The sequence below is a fragment of the Gavialis gangeticus genome, unplaced genomic scaffold, assembly GCF_001723915.1.
Source record: "Gavialis gangeticus isolate Ggan-Ray unplaced genomic scaffold, GavGan_comp1, whole genome shotgun sequence".
Classification (NCBI taxonomy): Eukaryota; Metazoa; Chordata; order Crocodylia; family Gavialidae; genus Gavialis; species Gavialis gangeticus.
In genome coordinates, this window is record NW_017729022.1 from 181,324,985 (window position 1) to 181,343,863 (window position 18,879).

Below are 18,879 nucleotides of genomic sequence, written 5' to 3' on the forward strand. Positions count from 1 at the left end.
CCCTCAGGGCATTGATTTTTTTTTTTTAATGAAGTGTGGGGTGGCAGTGTGCATATGTATGTGTGTGTGGTGCTGATTTAGGCGATGAGGTTCAGAAAACACAGGAGCTGGTCTTGTTGGCTGGCTAAGGTATTTGTGTGCTGAACTACTGGTGGGAAGGTTGTGAGTGCAAGGCTGGGTTTTGGTCCAGAGACTCAGCTGGTAAGTGGGTTCCCAGTAGGCATGAGGATTTTTTTTTTTCACTAGGACACATGGTGAGCTGTGATGGGCCCCAGAACCAATCAGAGTAGTGCTAGGGCTCCGGTGCTGAAAGCTGCAGGGCTCACCATGGCATGCCGAAACCCTTCAAGGGTCTGAATTTTTAAAATTATTATTATTATGATTAAGTGTGGGGTGCTGGTGTGCATGTATGTGAGTGTGGTCCTGATCTAGGCAGGGAGGTGGGGAAGACCACAGTGCTGATCTTGCTGTATGGCTTAGAGCAGTAGTTGTCAACTGGGGGTATGCATACCCCTAGGGGTACTTAAAAAGTTTGTAGGAGGTACAGGGGGGCTCCTACTGCTGTGCGCACCCTGGCAGAGGCCCAAAGGGCACACGCCCCCCAATCTGTGTGTGCAGCAGAGGTGGTTGCTGCTGCCCACTGGGCTATATGTGCCACTGCAGCTGCGCCAGGAGCAGGACGATGCCACATGCCTGCTACGGGTGCGCTGCGCCCCCTGCCTGCCTGGGGGCGGGATACACATGGCATTGCACCGCTTCCCCAGTAATTTTAATATAAAGGGGTACATGAGCTGGAACTTTGAGACAGAAGGGGCACACTTGTTAAAAAAGGTTGAAAACCCCTGGCTTAAGGGTTTGCACACTGAGCTCCTAGCAAAACCAGTTGCAAGTTCAGCACTGGGTATATAGATCTCTGGTAGGCATGAGGAGAGCTTTTTTTCACCACGACACTTGGCAAACTGCGATGGTCCCAAGAACCAGTGGGATTAGTGCTGGGGCTAGGGGGTTGAAAGCTGCAGGGCTCACTGAATCCAAGATTTAGGCCTGTGCTTCAATCGGAGCACTCTGAGGAAGGCCAAAATGTTTTTTTTGTTTTTCAATTTTGGGGTACCTGAGGTTGTTGAGGCCAGAGCAGCAAAGCAGCCAGCAGGCCTGGAGGCTTGCATTGTATCTCTGGGGCTGAGCATCATGATGGCAGGGAAGAGGGGGATGTTTGTAGCTTCCTGTGGCCTCTTCTTTTGGGGTGCAGGGCTGTCCCTCAGGGCATTGAATTTTTTTTTTTTGAAGTGTGGAGGTGGTAGTTGCCTGTCAAGAATGATGGGGGGTGGGGGCAGGGGGGGGCTGCGATGGGGTGGCGCCACCTAATGCCCCATGCTGCCGCCATTCTGCCTCTTGCCTTCTGACCCCACCTCATCCAGTCCTTGGCGCCCCTTGCAGGGAGCAGGGTGGGGGAGCTGAGGCCAGAGCTCCTGGCCTTGGCTCCCGCACCCTCCGTCTAGTCCTTGGCATGGCTTCGGAATAATTGCGGCGCTTCTTCATGCTTGGAGCACTCCAATTGGCTGTTTCTGTCAGCCAATCATAGTACAAATAAAGCGTTATGGACAGACAGACAGACGTAGGCTTTTATAATATTAGAATGTGTGTGTGGTACTAGTCAGGCTGGGAAGCCTGACTAGTGCCTTCCCAGGTGCTGGTCTTGTGTTTTGGCTCAGGGGTTTGCATGCTAGAGTTGGGGTGGGAAAGCTATGAGCTCATGTCTGGGTGTGAGAACCCAGACTCAGCCAAGCAGTGGGTCCCTGGTGGGCATGAGGAATTTGTGTTTTCTCCCTGACATATGGTGAGCTGCAGCGGGCCCCAAAATCCATTGGACCAGTGCTAGGGCTGAAAGCTGCAGGACTTTGCTTACCACATCGAGCCCCAGGTTAGGCCCATGCTTCAATCGGAGCACTCGGGAGTGTTCCTGAGGAAGTAGAACTTGGTGTGGCCAAAATGTATTTTTTTTCTTTTTCAATTTTGGGGCAGCCAAAACCATTGAGACTCATTGTATTTCTGAGGCTGAGCATCATGATGGCAGGGAAAACAGGGGTGTTTGTGGCTTCCTGTGGCCTCTTCTTTTGAGGCACAGGGCTGTCCCTTAGGGCACTGAATTTTTTATTGTTTTAAATTTAGTGTGAGGTAGTGCTGGTCTAGGCTGGGAAGGCAGAGGTGTGCTAGTCTTGTTGCCTGGCTCAAGGGCTTGCATGCTGAGCTATCAGCAGGAAGGCTGTGAGTTCAGGTCTGGGTGTGGACCTAGAGATGTTGTTGGGAAGTATGCTCTTGCTAGGCACAAGGAAATCCTTTTTTTTTTTTTCAACCCAGCGCATGGCAAGCAGCTATGGGCCCCAGGATCTAAGGGTCCGGGGTTAAAAGCTGCTGCGTTGGGCCTGGCATACCAAAACACTTTGAAGTTAAAATGGACTCATGTTTTCTATTAACAGTACAAATGGAAATGTGGAGAGGTATTTTGATTAGAGTCTGGTCAATAAGGCTTCCCAAAACTACATTAATAGGTGTGTACTTGCTGAGAAGTTTTGTTTCTGTTCAACTTAGTACAGGGCTGAAGACACAAGAATCTTCACAAAATACTCCAAGGAAGAAAAAAAAACAACAAAAACCTCTGTTATGGCCAGAAAGAGGTGTCCTCTCTGTCTTAAAATAGAAGACATAAAGGAGTATTAAAATCAAACCAGGCCCAAGGACAAACTGCTTAATAATCATTGTCTAGTTCAGCATATTTTAATGTGGGTTGTTTTGTTTTAAACAGACAGAATAAGCATATCCAGGATGAACAAAACATCTGATGGAATTTTCTACTTGCGTCTTTGAAATCCATGTACTAGTTCAAGGAGGACCAATGTCCTATTTATTTTCATTTTTGAGTGCTAAATCTGCTTTATATGATCACTTGTCTATTGCAGTAATTCCAATGTTGGACTAACAACTGAACTTGTGCTAGTTTTTTTAAAGGACGCAAACCATTGTCATTATGCATCTTATACAGAAGACACTTAGTACTGAACTGTAACTGTGGTCAGAGAACTAATTTTGAATAATCGTGTTATAGGTTTGTCTTGTTGCTAATAATTCAACAGGCACAAGTGTATTGTAAGCACATAACTGTTAAGATGCACAATTGCCACAAACAGTTTACTTGAATACAGTAATAGCATTTAGCATTAGAGACGACTTTTAGACTCTTCTGCATTTGAATGATTTTCTAAATCCTGATAACCAGTTAGTCATGCACTGGACAGAAACTCTACAGCAGTTTCCTTTTCCTCAATCAACTCCTTTGCAGTCAGATCCATCTTCTCACGGGAGAAGTCATTAATGGGAAGGCCTTCAACAAACTTCCAGGTTTTGTCCTGTTTGAAGATAAAATTGCTTTGAGAATTAAAGTTCTGCTTATAAAAGCCACCAGCTTTGCAATTTAGGCACACTGGTGAAACAAGTGACACTTGTTAACATGACATCTGAAATGCAAATATTAAAACTTGACAAGACTTGCTCAAGTTGAAATGGAAACAGAGCAGATCTGATAAGTCTTTGGAGGTCCATTAGTGATATTGTTTCCCACCTAAATGAAAAATTCCATTTTAATTCTAAAACCTCAAGCTCTTACAAAATAACCATACAAACTTGCTTTTGTTAACAATGTATTTAGCATGAGAAATATGAAATGCAAGTCGTTTTACCTGAGGCAGTCTTAGGGACATTAACTTTGCTCTCACATGTAGTTTAGGCTAGAGAATGAGTTGCAGCGGTTTGTGTTTTTTTCCTCCCCATCCCCCAACTTCAGGTTGCTTTTCTGTAGTATAGCTTGTCAGATAGCTGCAAACTAGCGAGAGTAATGTGCCTCTCTCATTAGGCAGATGCATCTTGAAAACCTGCTCCCCAGCAACCATGGCCCAAACAGTACAGAAACTTTTGTATAAAGACCACCTTTAGATTTAAATGAAGACTAGTTACCTTGATTACAACAGGGAATGAATAGAGCAAGTCCTCAGGAACACCATAGGAATTGCCATCAGAAATTACTCCCATGGAAACAAATTCCCCCTGAAAACAGAACAGTTAGTGATAAATAGCTCTCCTTTATAACAGGCACACTGCTGGGGGACAGGGTGGGAGGGGGGAAGGGCGACAGGGGGTAAAGTCTATGCTATGGAAAGAAAGCTTTAACAAGTGATACCATATTTTCTCATATGTAACACTTGCTGACATATAAAAACCACACACCTTATTTCTGAAGGCCCCCAGAAAGAAAAAAAAAATTACCTTGAAGTATGGTTAAATACCAGAGGTCTGGACTCTCTAGAGCAGAGGACTGTACACTAAGACTGTGGGCTGCCTGTCTGGGCCGGGGCCTAATCTGGTACGTAGCTCCAGCACTGGCTCTGGGGCCACGTGTTGGCTCTAGAGCCATGTACTAGGTCCAGGGTAATATGTTGGGTCAGATCCAGTGCACCACGTCTGGCTGCAGACTAACCCTGTGTGGTACCCCGATCCTGCACATGGCTGGAAAGGAGGACAACACCTGGGTTCAAAAATTTGGAGGTGAGAAAGGGGAAGGAGGGAATGGTTACAGTGTTTTAATTACCAGGGCTCCCAGAGCCACAACAATGCTGCCACTAGTCTGCCCTGCCGCTCCCCTCCAAGTTTCTGGACCCACAGGGAACCTTTTTTCCTTGCATCCAGCTGATCTTGAGGGACGGTGGGAGGGAGGAGGTACAGCTTACATGCAGAAAACCACAGCATTTTTCTGTCACTTATGAATTAAGAAATAAGCCAATGTTATTACAGAAGTACATTAGGTAAAGAGTTTGATACAGTCAAGAGCCACATCTTACCTCTGGAGTGCCAAACCAGATGTCCCTCACATGATCACAGATAGCTTTAGCAGCTGACATCGCACTGGACAGCTTCCTAGCCTTAATAACAGCTCCACCACGTTGCTGAACAGTCTGCAGTGGAGAAAAGGCGGGGGAACCGCCACAAACTGTTATACATCCGTCATTTATGTCTCTTTAATGTCAAAAGGCTTGATCAGCAAAACAGTACCTTTGCCATCTAGCAGATGTAACATTAGGGAATAAAAACCTATCAGTCTTCAATCTCCCTCAAAGGAAGGTAGTCCAAAAACATGACTCAACTCAAGATGAATTAAGCTAGACACAGAACCCTCCAAACGAGCAAATGTGATAGTAAAGAGTTAAGGTGTTCTTCCAGAGAATTTAAAAAACTTGCTGGTCGTAGGTCCTGGCTATACTTGTTTTGTGGCTAAAGATCTGTCCCACAGGACTATCAGCGTAGGATACTTCACAAGCACTAGATTCAATCATATTTAATGCACATCAAGCATCTTGAACTGAAGCTAGTACAGTAAATCTGTCTTTAAATACTGGAAAATTTTACAGGATACATTAGCTGGTAAGCAGGTCTTGGTCCTTTGCCAAACACAACATTCATACCATCAATCAATGTATTTAGTTTTACACTCGCACACAAGTCTTCTGACACTGCCTAAAGATCCTTTTTATCCCCTGAAGTATTCTGCTACAGGATTGTCTCAAGGGGGAAACCACCCCCTCCCAGAAACCAAAACCACCATGCTTTCAGAATCATAGTAAAACAGGCATTTCTGGAACATTAAATGAAAAAACAGGCACTTTGTTCATGAACAGCTAAAGTTTGGCAATTGGCTCCATACCACTTAGATCCCAAGGCATCCTCTATGTAAGAACCGCCATTCACTGTGTCAGACCAATAGGTCCATCTTGCCCAGTATCCTGTGTCACAAAGTGACAAAGAGTGGATGCTGAAAGGGGGAGTGAACTGGATATGACAAGGATTTTTTCTACTATTCCTCTCCCACTTGCATCCTCCAGTATATAGGATCTAGGAAGTTCCGATTCAGAGGTTGCACCCTTAACTCCCATACCCACTAGCTACTAATGCACTTTTCCTCCAATAAAATTGTCCAATCCCTTTTTGAATCTGGCTAAACTGTCAGCTTACACAATAACTTGGAAGCAAGGACCTCAAAACTTTCCTAATATCTCCTTGGGTGAAAGCTCTCTCATCTGGTCAGAAGGCTTTGTCCGAGTTGTCTTACAACATACGTAAGAGATCAAATGGATTGCCTGTCCCACCAATATGCTTTTTCCATTTAAAGTGGTGATGGCTAAAGCAAATACAATAGAAACAAGAGGCTGAACCTCATCACCTTAGAGACCAAACAGACAAGTAACAAATGGACCAAGAAATGAGACAAAGTAGAATTTGAATTGCTTGTTGTTCCCAGTCTGTACTGAGAAGGTCAGACCTTAGCCTGTTAGGAAATGGCACCTTTTAAGAGGGATCCTCTAGTGATGATCAGTTATTCAGAGAGGATAACTTTACAGACTAAAGTGCCAAAGAATTACTGAAAAGTCAACTGTCTTCTTCCAAAGATATCAAAGCTGGCATGTCAGATGACACCCAGTGCCAGCAACTTTAAAGGTTCAATATTTATTTCAGTGCTGATCATTTTAGTATAAAAATCCAGCTAGCTTGCTTAAATGTAATAAGATTTGTGACAGTGAGCTCTACAGGAACAGGGCTGTGAATTCTAAAGATGTAAATAAGACACCAGACAAGCTATCTAAAAAGAAAATTCTAGGACTGGAAGATCCACTTTGCTAAGGCTGTGGATGTTGGCTATCTAACACTAATTTGACTCTGTAGAATAAATAATTAAAAAGAAAGCAGAAACCCATTACTACAAGATCATTAATAAAACAGAAATCCTTACTGTGATAAAGTCACCCTTCAGCCAGCTGTCATCCTTTATAGCTTCATAAACTCCAACTTCTTTTCCTTGCAGGTTTACCTTGGCATGGTTAACATCTGGGTATTGAGTGGAGGAGTGATTCCCCCAGATGATGACATTCTTCACATCATTAGCAGACACACCAAGTCTCAGAGCAATCTAGTTTGAATGTAGGAAAGACATGGCTCATACTAATCTGAGATTTACAATTCATTATTTAAGTAATGTATTGCTTTTACAGGAAGCGTTGCTTTTAAAAAGACACCTATTTGGCAGACTTTGTAAGTTATTCTAGCCCTGCTTACCTGGGATTTAGCTCTGTTGTGGTCCAAACGAGTTAAACAGCTGAAGTTTTCCTTTGGTATCGATGGAGCAGACTTTGAAGCAATCAGGCAGTTGGTATTTGCTGGGTTTCCAACCACTACAACCTAGCAAGGAAACAAAGGGAAAGAAATTTGCTCTTTAGCTAAGGTACAAGGTTTTGCAAATCAGCTTCCTTGAGCTGGATACAAAATAGTCAGCATTTGTCAAGACAAGGCATTCCTCCAAAGAACCTGTCAGGAACTTAAAATTTCCAAGCCTTTTGGTATCTGCTTGCAACATAACTTTTTGGCTGCAATCCTGTGTGTAGTCACTCATTTTAAAACCTTTTTATTTAAAGGTGCATATAACACTACTTTAAGGGCAATATTTTAAGTGATTATGTAAAACGTAGTGCTACTTCACTGCTATGACTCTGTAACACACAAGATAGCAGAATTCTGGAGGTCAGTGCCACTGAAATACAGTCTGGTTATACCACCAAATTATAATCTGAATACAGAAAGAGTACAGATTTGTCACTAGTCAGCTATCTACTTGTCCCTCTCACGATTAACATTTCTTATTTTAAAAAGTAGTTACCCCAAGTAACATTGCTTTACATAATCAGTTTTACACTTAGAAGTGAGCCAAAACAGCTATTTGTCTCTGCAATCCTCAGGTGAGATTTGATTGTCAAATATAGTACCTCAGATCTTTTTGTCAACATGGAAGAACCATTTTTTTCCTCTGTCTCAATGTCAAGCTCACATAGCCTTAATCAAGTGAACTGATCTGGCTTTGTTTTTCCTTTCTGACACTAACTTGGGGCGGAAACTTAATGAAGAGTCTGTTGTATTGGAAATTTTATTCTAACGGTAGAAAAAGTAGTAAACAGGCTGTTAGAATCAGCAGAGGAAAAAAGTTAAAAAGCACAGCAGGAGCATGAGTCTGAGGTTAGAAGCTGTAGGAGAGGAGCTGCATGACTTCATTCACTGCTCTGAATGTTTTAGAGGAATTTGAGAGGAAAAACCATTAAAAGCCTCCAATACTACGAATAAAAACACCTGAGCAGCATAACTTGAAGTCCCTTCTTATTTTGTATGACCTTTGTGACATTTACTTCAAAACATTGCTAATGAAATCATTAGGTTAAAGCTACAGATATATCAAGTGCAGCCATGTTTGCATAGTGAACAGTTTGTTAATTCACCTGAATGAGACACCAGCTTCTCTCATGCTACCAGAGCCATGCATGTCTGTAAAATAAACTGCATGTTCCTACGTATCTGATGATTCACCTTGTTTCAGCGGACAGACTATGATCATCCCCCAAAATTAACTACTAGCCTAATGGAATATCTTCTTCTCGCTTTGATCACTATGACACAGTCAAGATGTAAAGGAAGCATGATTTGTATGAAGAAGATTTGTACTCAAGTTAAATAAACTGTAGAATCGTAGAAATTAAGGACTGGGACCTCAAAAGATAGAGTCCAACCCCCCCATTCTGGGCAGGAATACTGCTGAGACCAAATGATTCCAGCAAGGTTGGGGACTGCACCACCTTCTTGGTTAAGTCTATTCCAGATTCTGGTTACCCTAAATGTAAAGTGTATGCATTTGTGAGACTCCTTATGTAGGGTTGTTGTTCTATTCAGACTGACTACCAATATATATTGTAAGGCTTACAATATATATTGTAAGGCTAGAAAGGGTACTTTCCTCTCCATATTAGGCTGTACTTTTTTGCCTAAAATGTGCATCAGTGGAGGAACTTAATGCTTCACAGCAGAGGTATAACTACTGGTTGAGTTTGCTCCCAAGGAAAGTGATTGTGCAAAGCAGTGATTTAAAAGCTACAATTTGGCAGCCAGAAACAGAAGGGAGAAGGCTAGCCCTCTTCAACAACTCCTGCTGCAGCAGTGACTTTTCCTGGGAGCAAATCTCTGCCCTCCCTTCCTACTTCACACCTGGCTGCCACTGAAGGGAAGGTTCAGACTATAGGAATGGGAAAGGAAGGATGAGGTGCTCCTGGGCTTCCATTCCAGCACATATTCTATAGGCAGTTCCCAATGCTTTTGCCCCACTCACTTATCCGTAGTTATGCTACTATTTCACAGCAATCAAGCAAAAACAAACTACGCAGCAAAGGACATCTTCCTTTGCAGGGTCTGCTTTGGTCCCTTGCTCCTGTATATTTTACAGAACTTTTTTTTCTTCCAGATTTAGGAGCAATTTTATTTTCCGGTTTCACAAGGTTTTTCTAACCAGAGAACTCTCTGTTGTTGCTTTTTAAGCTGTTCACTGAAAAGAGTTACTAGTTTGAATTTCATTTTTTTCCTAAGTTTCTCTACTCACTTTGACAGTCTTCTTGGCATACTTGTCCAAAGCTGTACCTTGGGACTTAAAAATTTTCACATTTGCTTTGAGTAAATCTTTCCTCTCCATGCCCTCTCTCCTTGGCATGGAGCCAACAAGAATTGCTATATCAAGATCTTTAAATGCAACTTCTTCTTTGTCTGTTGCAATGACCTCTGTAAGAAAAGGGGGAAGACAGATTAAGTGGTTAACTTATTTTTGTTTTTACCACATAATTTAGAATTTGATGTTAAAGGGGATTGTCCAGTCAGGAAGCTGTGATAAAAAGACCTCCAGAAGACAGATATCTACACTTACTAGTTTGACACACTGTTTTAAATGGACATCTCAGTTAAACACCCATTACTATTTCCATACATTAAAAACTTTGATAGGTGTTAACCTGCTAAAATGATAAAATTATCATCTCCCATTCATTTTCTTCTTCCTTCTATCCATATGATGCATCAACACTCCCTCTTTACCCCTCCCAATCAATTAAGTGGAATTTAATTTTTGTGGGTATGATAGCAAGCATTAAATATACTTTCCAGATTTATGTGGTTTTTTTACTCCTGAAACCCTGTCCAGTCTGCATTCAATATATTAATGGAGGAAGAAACTTAATTTTTGCCATCTAATATAGCTATAGTAGTGCCCATTAGCTAGCTTTCTCCCACTAAAGTAGACTGTTCAAGAATCCTGGTTTGTTAGACAAAAGTTCATCAGCTGTCAATTATGTTCTCCACCAATTACTTGTCAGGGGTCAGGCAGAACATTTGAGTTGTTCACCTTCTTTCAGTAAGTACACAGGTATGTCAAGAGTCAAAGCATAGTTAGTACTATGCTAGGAGCCATGGCATGCTAATACGTGCAGTCATTCGCTTGTCAGATGTAGACTGCACAATTTATATTTGAGATGGATAATATAGTCCAAGGGTCCAGGGGCTGCATATCCAAATATCAGTTTTGTATACGAAACTTATCTGGAGAAGTGATCATCAATTTCTTAAGGTTCATAGGCTAGATTCAGTCAGTTCACCTTAATGTATATTCATAGCCAAAAGAACAGAAGGGATAGCTGTGATATCCAGTATCATGTCCTGTCTAGCACAGGTCATGGGAAATCCCCAAAGTTGGAAAGTGTCTTTTGGAACAGTCTATTCCTTTCGTCACCTCTCAGAAGTGGAAGAGCACAATCTTGTAGTTCCATCACTACGCCATCCAATACAGTCATCATGGGAGTGATATCCAGTAGTACAAGGAAAAGGGGCTGGAAAAAAAAATGCAGATGTATCAGTGTGAACTAAGGAATTTAAAACAAGTGGTGTTAAACTTTACTAATACCTGCTGGACAGGTGGGAGAGCAAGACAGATCATTTAAAAGGCTCTGACAAATTGAAGTATTATGACTCGTCACCAAATCCAGATAGCACAATACAAGATAACAGAAGGCTCTGTTTTGTCCCTTCAAACCTAGTGTACTTTGAGAATAACTTATATCATTGTGAGAAATCTGAAGATTTATAATAAAATGTAACTCAAGTTTACCTGGAGTCTCATATTTTACAAACTGTAATCCTGACATTATCACTGAACCAAGAAAACTAATTAAGTTTAACTCTTACCTGATCTTTGCCAAAGACATCACCCTTTGCAATGCTGTAGAGCAGAGAGTAAGCAATCTGGCCTGCAGCTCCAGTCACTAGGACTCTAATTGGTTCCGACTATAAAACAAACAAACAAACCACTAAGACTTAACACAGTGCTGGCTAATCAAGTTTACCATGATTAAAGAATCATTAAGCACTAGTGATTCTTTATTGGAGAGACCACTGAAAATATACATATTCTTATGTCCTGAAGTATTCAACAAACTTGGCAGAGGGCCAGATCCCAGGAGTCTGCCTCTGTTGAAACCAGTGGCAACACTCCCACGTGTCCTCAGCCGGAATAGACTAGACCTGCAAAGAAGTAGTGCCAAGACAACTCTTGAAATATTTCCAATCCTGGGGCTTCAAAGGCTTGGCTGTACTTTTCCAGATGAAGTATTGGGATTATTTTTTAAATATAGGCCTGAAAAATTATATCAAATTAATTAAAAACACTTTTTGTTATAATTATTTTGTTTTTGAATTTAACTGTCTTTCCCATGCAGCATTCAGAAGCTGAGCGCTGAAGCATCAGACTAGTGTTACATAACCAGAAGATGAGGCCATATAGGAGCAGTCTATTTTCACCTCGTAAAATGAAGTAGTAATCAACATAGATTATTAGTTTGAAGGCATACATAGTTTCATTCACTCCTACGTTAATCTTATGCATAGATCAATTTATTAAAGCATTAAAGCTGAATCATTTAACTGACTGTTACACGTGCATTTGTATGCACCTCTTGAATGTTTCCTACTATTTGCAGAATGACAAGTTCTCTCACAAAATGTTGTTATACCACAAACTTAAGTAAAAAGGTGAAAATGGTCTTAAAAGTGACCACAAATAAAGACAGTGGTATTATCCAGTTCTAAAGCAGTCTTCTTCTGGTCCAAGTGTTTTTCTGCAACGACTATATAGTGACTATGGCCAGATTACAGAACTGTATAAGTAAGTTAGAAGATAGTTCAGGTTGCATAATGCTATGCATCAAATATTAGAACATAGCCTTCAGTATGACATTTCTAATGAGCTTGATTCTTTCCCATACAGGGAAATAAGTGATGGAGGCATTCTTCCACAAGGAACTGGACTGCTAATATACTATTTCAGTAGCCCATCAGGAAAAAAGGAAGCATGCCAGAGGGTAAGATTCTAATAATATCTGGTACCCAGATCCTCTAAATTAGATACTCAGGTAAGAACTTACTTTGACGTGATAAGAAATGAGTGCTATAGAACTTCTGGCAAAACAAAGATGACTTCAAACTAGTTCTTTATTTCCCTTGGTCTGTAGAACACGTGAGCAAGTGGGGCAGGTGGCTGTGGGCCAGGTGGCCACTTGCTGTGGCTGAAGTGGCAAAAACAGGGGCAGGCCAAGTGGCCACTTGCCTCCCTGCTGCCTAGAGCCATGTTCACTTGGGCCACAGGGTCCTGATTCCTGTGGCAGGCCCTGATCACCCTGGCTCCATCTCCACCCCTGGATGAAGAGCCTCCGCAAACTGGAACTGGCACACAGGCTATGTGTCTGACATTCCTGCTTTAGCATACCAAAAGCAGAGAGAAGACATGGAATAAGATAACAGTCACAAAATTGGCCTGGAGCACAAAGCAGGTTTTACAATCTAGCACTGGCAAACAAGAGTCAGCTTCCCTCCCTAGACTTCTCCCAAACACAGTTTTTTTCTATTTTAGGATCTGGATTTTTAAGGGGGAAAAAAAAACAAATAAGCGTGGCCACAACAATAAAATCACAAAGTTTTATGGCAACACTGGGCAAATGAAGTTACTTTTAAGTATTTTTCCCCCCTTAAATTAGCACTCTCTCAGATTGATAGTACTCCTTTATCAAGAGGGACTAGTCAAAAGAAGGAAACCAGCCTCTCTCATAAAAGACACTTGCATATAGGCCAATCATTTTAATCCATGACTTGGCTACCGCATTTTGATAAGAATGTTTTCATGGTCTGGTAAGTATAAAGGTGACCTTTAGTCACTGCCAGTTTTAATATGAAATGGAGAGTAAGTTACACTGACATTAGGTTGCATAGTTTCAAATGTATACCCTCCAACACATGCACCCCTTTGCTACGTGATGTTTAAAAGTGCAAAGGAACCAGAAAGTGGCATGAAAGATTTAGCACTCTATATGGAAAAAATAAATATTCAAGGGAGTGGGGTGGGAAGGGGAAACTGCATCTTATTATAGGACTGTGTACAGGACCCTTATATATCCCCTGACAGCTTCTAAAAATTCCATGATTATAGAATTCCAATGGAGAAAATATCTTATTTGCCTATAAAAGAAAGATGCAAACCTCCAGTGACACAATGCAATAGTCCATATCCCGATTCTGCTTTGAAGTTTAGGACTTAAAATTTCAATCTAAGTGAAATTCCTGAACTAGCAGCAGATTTAGGACTTTTATCAGAATTGGTGCAGAAGTGCTGTTTTACAAAATAGACTGATAAAACAAAAAATAGCCAACTATGCTGCAGGTGGCTACAAACGTTATTTAGACGCATCAGACTGTCCTCTATCAAAAGGCATGTTGGGGAACAGAAGAACTTTGCGCCACCTGCACAAAGGTGCGAACTTTGCGCCACCTGCACAAAGGTGCGAACTTTGCATTAGTACTTAAGTTAGATAGGCAAGGTCTTGCACAAGGTTGAAAACTTACTTGGCTCAACAGGCAGGGAGAAAGGGTTAGGAGAGTGGTCTGTGTACACTTCAAGTATATTCTTTGCAAGCTGCTGCTAGATTTGAATGCTTCATTTAGTAGAGTATTGCTGCAGCTGCATTTACTTGCCTTTGAGCAGTCTTCAAACTTTTTAGACCAAAGGCAAATACTGGCCCTTAGTTTCTGCTCATTTTTGACTGCAGAACAATAGTAGAAAAAAATCCCTCAGAAAGCCCACAAGCGGGAGCCTGTGCTTCCTTGGGGACAAGTAGCAGTGTTATCCCTGGAGTCCTGTGGAGCTGCAACCACAGCGCTCTTATAGCAGAGAGCCTAGCCAGGAGCCAGAGCATGGCTCCCACCAGCCAGGCTCTGGTTTTGGGCAGTGTACGCTGCTGCCATATGCACTGCCCTGCTTTCTTTTAGCATGGGTTTTTTGACCCCAGGCTCTCCCAGGGTCAAGAAAAGAGCCCCGCATACAAAGCAGCAGCACGGGGAATGCCTGCATGCGTGGTGTGTGGCACTGCAGATGGGACTGCGGTGCCATATACTGCATGTCCACACACACCTAGACATGCCCCAACAGGCCAGAAGACTTTTTGACACACTGGGCATCTGCTTCGCCTCAAGGTGCCCCTCAGAAAACATGGGGGGAATTGTTTTCACTTGCTTTTTGGAAGATGAGCAGAGCAAGTCTTCTGGGTGAAGGAGCTGCAAAAGGCTGCAGAGGATCAGGAAGTTTTTAACCCAGGGACGGATCTCGCACACCCATCCAGCATGCCCCACCCCACAAAAGCTAGAGGTGCCCCAGATGCACCACTCCTTGCCCCCCCCCACCACTCCCCAGAGCCTCTAGAAACCTGCAGCGCCCCAGCCAGGGGCCGCCCTCTCAGAGGACACCGAGACAAAGGTCACCCCGGCCCTGGGGTCACCTTCCCCCTCCCACACTAGGGGGGTGGGGGGAGGGGCTGCACACGGCCCGGGAGTCTCAGCGGTCGCGGCTGCGTGGATGCAGTCACCGCGAGGCGGAGGGGCGCCCGTGGTACTGACCATGGTTGGGGGATGCGGCGACAAGTCCTAGCGCGGCGCTACCTCAGGGTCACCTCTAGCGACAATCACAACGACGGCAGCAGCGCAGCGCGGGAGGTATTAATGGAGCGACGGGGACGAACCTGCCGACGGCACCACCACCGCGCACGTGCGCAGCTGCCTGGGTCTTGTAGTCTCCGCCCGCGCCGCCCGCCCTCTGCCCGGCTTGCAGCTTCTCCCGACCGGGAACTACATCTCCCAGCATGCCTCGGGGCCGCCCACAGTGGGAGAGCGGGGCGCTGGGAGATGAGTGGCAGGGCCGGTGGCCGAGTCCCTATCCCGCCCCTTTCGCAAAGGCGCGCGGCCCTTCTGCAGTGACGTTAGGGTCACGGCGAAGGACGACCATCCCGACTTCCGCCGGGGGACACTACCCCGTGGTTGCGCATGCGCCTGGAGGAGGCGGATGCAGTAGGAAGGGGGAGGGGCTGCGCGTGCGCCGGGGAGCTGCTTCGCTGGTTGCCACGCGACCGGGGGGCTGCGCGCGCGGGAGCAGTTGGCGGTTGATACTCTTGCTCTGCTCCTCGCGTGCCACCTGCCCCCCATTGCCAGCACTGCCCGGTGGGTTCAGCTGCCCCGCGTGGGCCCGGGCGGGGCGGGCGAGCGGGCGGGGCTCGGTGCCCAGCGCCGTGGCACTGGTTGCTGCCCCGTGTCAGAGCCGCTGCCCCTGCTGCTCGGGCGGCGCTGGCAGCCGAGTGGTAGAGCTGGGGCCGTGGCAGCCAGCGCGGGGCCGGGCCAGGGACCGGGCAGAGTAGCGCTGCAGGCCGGGCCTGTCCCACGGGCCGTGCGTTTGCCCCCCCCGCCCGGCGCAGGAGGACCAGCTCTGGGGTAGTCCCGGGTTTTCCTGCAGGATTGCGGTCTAGCTTGCAGGGACCACTGTCCTGAGTGGCTTCGCCATTCCAGCCTCCTGTGGGCCCTGAGCATCCCACCTCTCTGGGCGTGGCTGATTGTGCAGGCGTCACTGATGCTGTTCTCGTTAGATGTCAACTGTTACAAAACCCTGTGTGGACTCACTGCTGGATTTTACACCTGGCATCATCCGTTTAATTCAAATGGATGGCTGACCGATTAGTAGCTAAATCAATAGCCAGGGGCTGTAAACTCATTTAAGTGCATCCATGCAGTACATGGCATGGCTTTAATGTAGGATCTATTCAGTGATAGACTTTAGTTAAATCAGCGGCTCTGTCTTGTTTAGATAAAGGCTCTATTTTCATTCCCAGCACTTATCTCCTGTCCCTGGCATTGTTGTGCTCACACTTTACGATACCTTTTGTTTTAAAACTGATTGAATTAAACCCATGCAAAGTCCTGTGGAGGCACCTCACCTCGGTTTCAGTGTAGCCTAATGTGGTTCCCAGTAAACATCCACAAAACCTTTTGTACCGATTTACTCAAGTACATCTTAAGTTTTCACCTGTAAACTGGTGAAACTCTTCAAGTTAGCAAACCCTCCTAATACTAGATTGTACTACCTCTGTATGGTTTTTTGCTGCTTAGGCCTTAAATTTAGAATTTTTTACTTTTCTGCTTTTCATGGTTTTGTTACCATTGGGCACCATAGTGTAGTGTCTTTTTATAGACAACTTTCCTCCTAAGTAGTTCTCATGTTAAATCTTTTAAGTTATCTTCAAATTGTTATTTTTCTTTTTTGATATTGTAAAATTTTAGTTGATGCAATAAGATATTGTGCATCCTGGTCTTCAGGGAGCCTTCTCATCAGCCATTCCAAGCAATGCATAATCAAGCAGCACATCTAGTTTTTCTTTTCTCTGCCTTGCTAGTCCTCCTTTCCCCGATGTCCAAGCTACTCGGTATTGGAATGTTTAGTGCTACATTTCATACTGATGTTCTGCTTATCCTTTTTATGTATGGCTCTTAATGTACTCCTTGTATTTAGGGTTGTACAGTTTTCTTGTTCATAGAAAAATGGCAATGGAAGAATAGGATGGCCTCCATGTTTAAGATCCAGTTCTTTGAAAGTTTTCTTTCCTGTTTTTGACACTTTTATTATTGTAAATGTTACCTCACAACCCATTTTGTTGCTAGTACTATTCCAGTTATGTGTAGGTTTTCTTTTAGAGAGCCCAATATTTTGTATCTGAGATGGCCACTTGACATGGGTTTGGCTCAGTTTTTGTTTATTCTTTAGTTTGTTACTGTGTTTTTCTTTTATCTATCACTGTGGGTCAAAGGTGCTGTACTAATAATGAATAAAATATAATTGATGGGAGCTATGTGTGCATATAAATTAGGCTTATACTAAAAAGTGTATTTTACTTTACCTTTGCAAAAGAGATTCACACTTAAAAGTGATACCACTTGGAGGGTGGAAAATGCTAATTGAAACATTTTAATTTGAGGTCTGTCTTTTTGAGTTAATAGTTAATTAACTTTTTAAGCCTATGATGCCAGAGCCATCCTCTCCATTTTCTTATTTTTTTTAAATGGACTTGTTCTCTGTTAACAGCTGCCTGTGTGCTTTAACTCCTATTTTGGATGGGATTTTCTTTTTCTTCACTGTCACCCACTGAAATTGATGAGATTTTTTTTTAGGTAAGTTAATCCATATTTCCAGTAATTCATGAAGTTACATTCGGCTCCTGCATTTACTTTTAGAATGTTTGAAAAAAATGTTAACAATAGAAACATGCAAATAATTCCACAGGTTTTATTCTCTTAAGATAGTTTTAACTACATACAATAAAATTCAGCGTGTTCAGCTATTGTCAGTTAGTTGCAGCAAAGCAGTTTGGGATGCCCAGTCTGGATTGCCTGAGTCAAGAGAAGAGAGTCAAAACAAAGACAAAATCAATACAATAAGAAATAATTTTAAAGAACTCCAACATTAAATAGGTCCTGAATAATTTAGGAAAATATATTGGAGGAAAATATTTCAGGTAGTGTTTGTACTTACTGTGAAAGTCTCGTATTTAGTTCTAGTTTTTCACAGTTCATGTTCATAACATCAGTAGGGAGGCTGCATAAGCATAAAAGATGTAGTGAAATCTAGTTACATAAACATTCTTTTAAAGAGTACTGAATTGTTTCATGTATTTCATTGGACTTTCACTTTTGCTTATAAGAAAATGGATTGCATTTTATCTTAAGGCTCCATTTTTATAAAGTTAATAAATGACATTTTAATAAATGGTTAATTAACATTGGGGAATGGTTCTGGATTTTTATAGTGTCCAACTGGTCAATTGATTGCTTTTAAGCAAACATTTGAAACAATCTAGTGATGCACCTTTTAAATATTTGTAACATATACAACTCATATCTTATAACCTGCTTATAACATCTATTAATCATATTTATATACTATTTATGAATGGAAACTTAAAATTAATTGTATCCAAGAAATGTTTGTCCTTTTCCTTTCTCTCCCCACTGCTAGCAATGCTAGTTCCTAGTATCTCTTTGATCCTTAAACTATTAACCTCCTTCTCATCTTCTCTGTTTAGTCTTCTCTGTTTAGAGGTGCACCAATACATTGCTCTAATATCAGATTGGCACCAATGTATAGAAAATTGATTGTATCGGAAATTGGCCTGATGTAGCTAATAATTTGGCAGATAAATATCTGCGTGTGCAGCCTGTCCCATATAAGCTTCAGCACAGCACATAGGCAGTGAGCAGCACAGCCCGGTAACTTGGAGAGGAGCACAGCCTGGCAGGGACTGGGGCAAGTGCTGCCCAGCTGGGACAGCACAGGTGCGGGATAGAGCTGTGGCACGTCCAGGGGATGTGGGGAGGGGAGGGGAGGGGTGGCTCCTGCTGCTGCGTGCCCTTCATCTGGGAGCCACTTGTCTGGTGCTCGTCCAGTGGCTCCTGCTGCTGCTCCTGCCACTTGTCCAGGGGGGACATGTGACCCAAGATCTACATGGGGCGGGCTGGGACTGGGCCTGTGTGGGGTTCTTCCCAGCCTGCCCTGCCCGCGCAGATCTG

General features: G+C 43.3%; 1 protein-coding gene across 1 annotated transcript; it reads right to left on the reverse strand.

The window, feature by feature from the left end:
• Positions 1–2,759: 2,759 nt before the first annotated feature.
• Positions 2,760–15,007, reverse strand: MDH1 (malate dehydrogenase 1). The gene is made up of 9 exons (XM_019516597.1): positions 14,893–15,007; positions 11,140–11,238; positions 10,688–10,784; positions 9,512–9,687; positions 7,156–7,278; positions 6,833–7,009; positions 4,890–5,003; positions 4,009–4,098; positions 2,760–3,404 (listed from the first exon to the last, which is right to left on the reverse strand). Exons 1-9 carry the CDS (start codon positions 14,893–14,895, stop codon positions 3,279–3,281), a joined length of 1,005 nt encoding a protein of 334 aa, XP_019372142.1. The 5' UTR covers positions 14,896–15,007; the 3' UTR covers positions 2,760–3,278.
• Between the last annotated feature and the right edge of the window lie 3,872 nt (positions 15,008–18,879).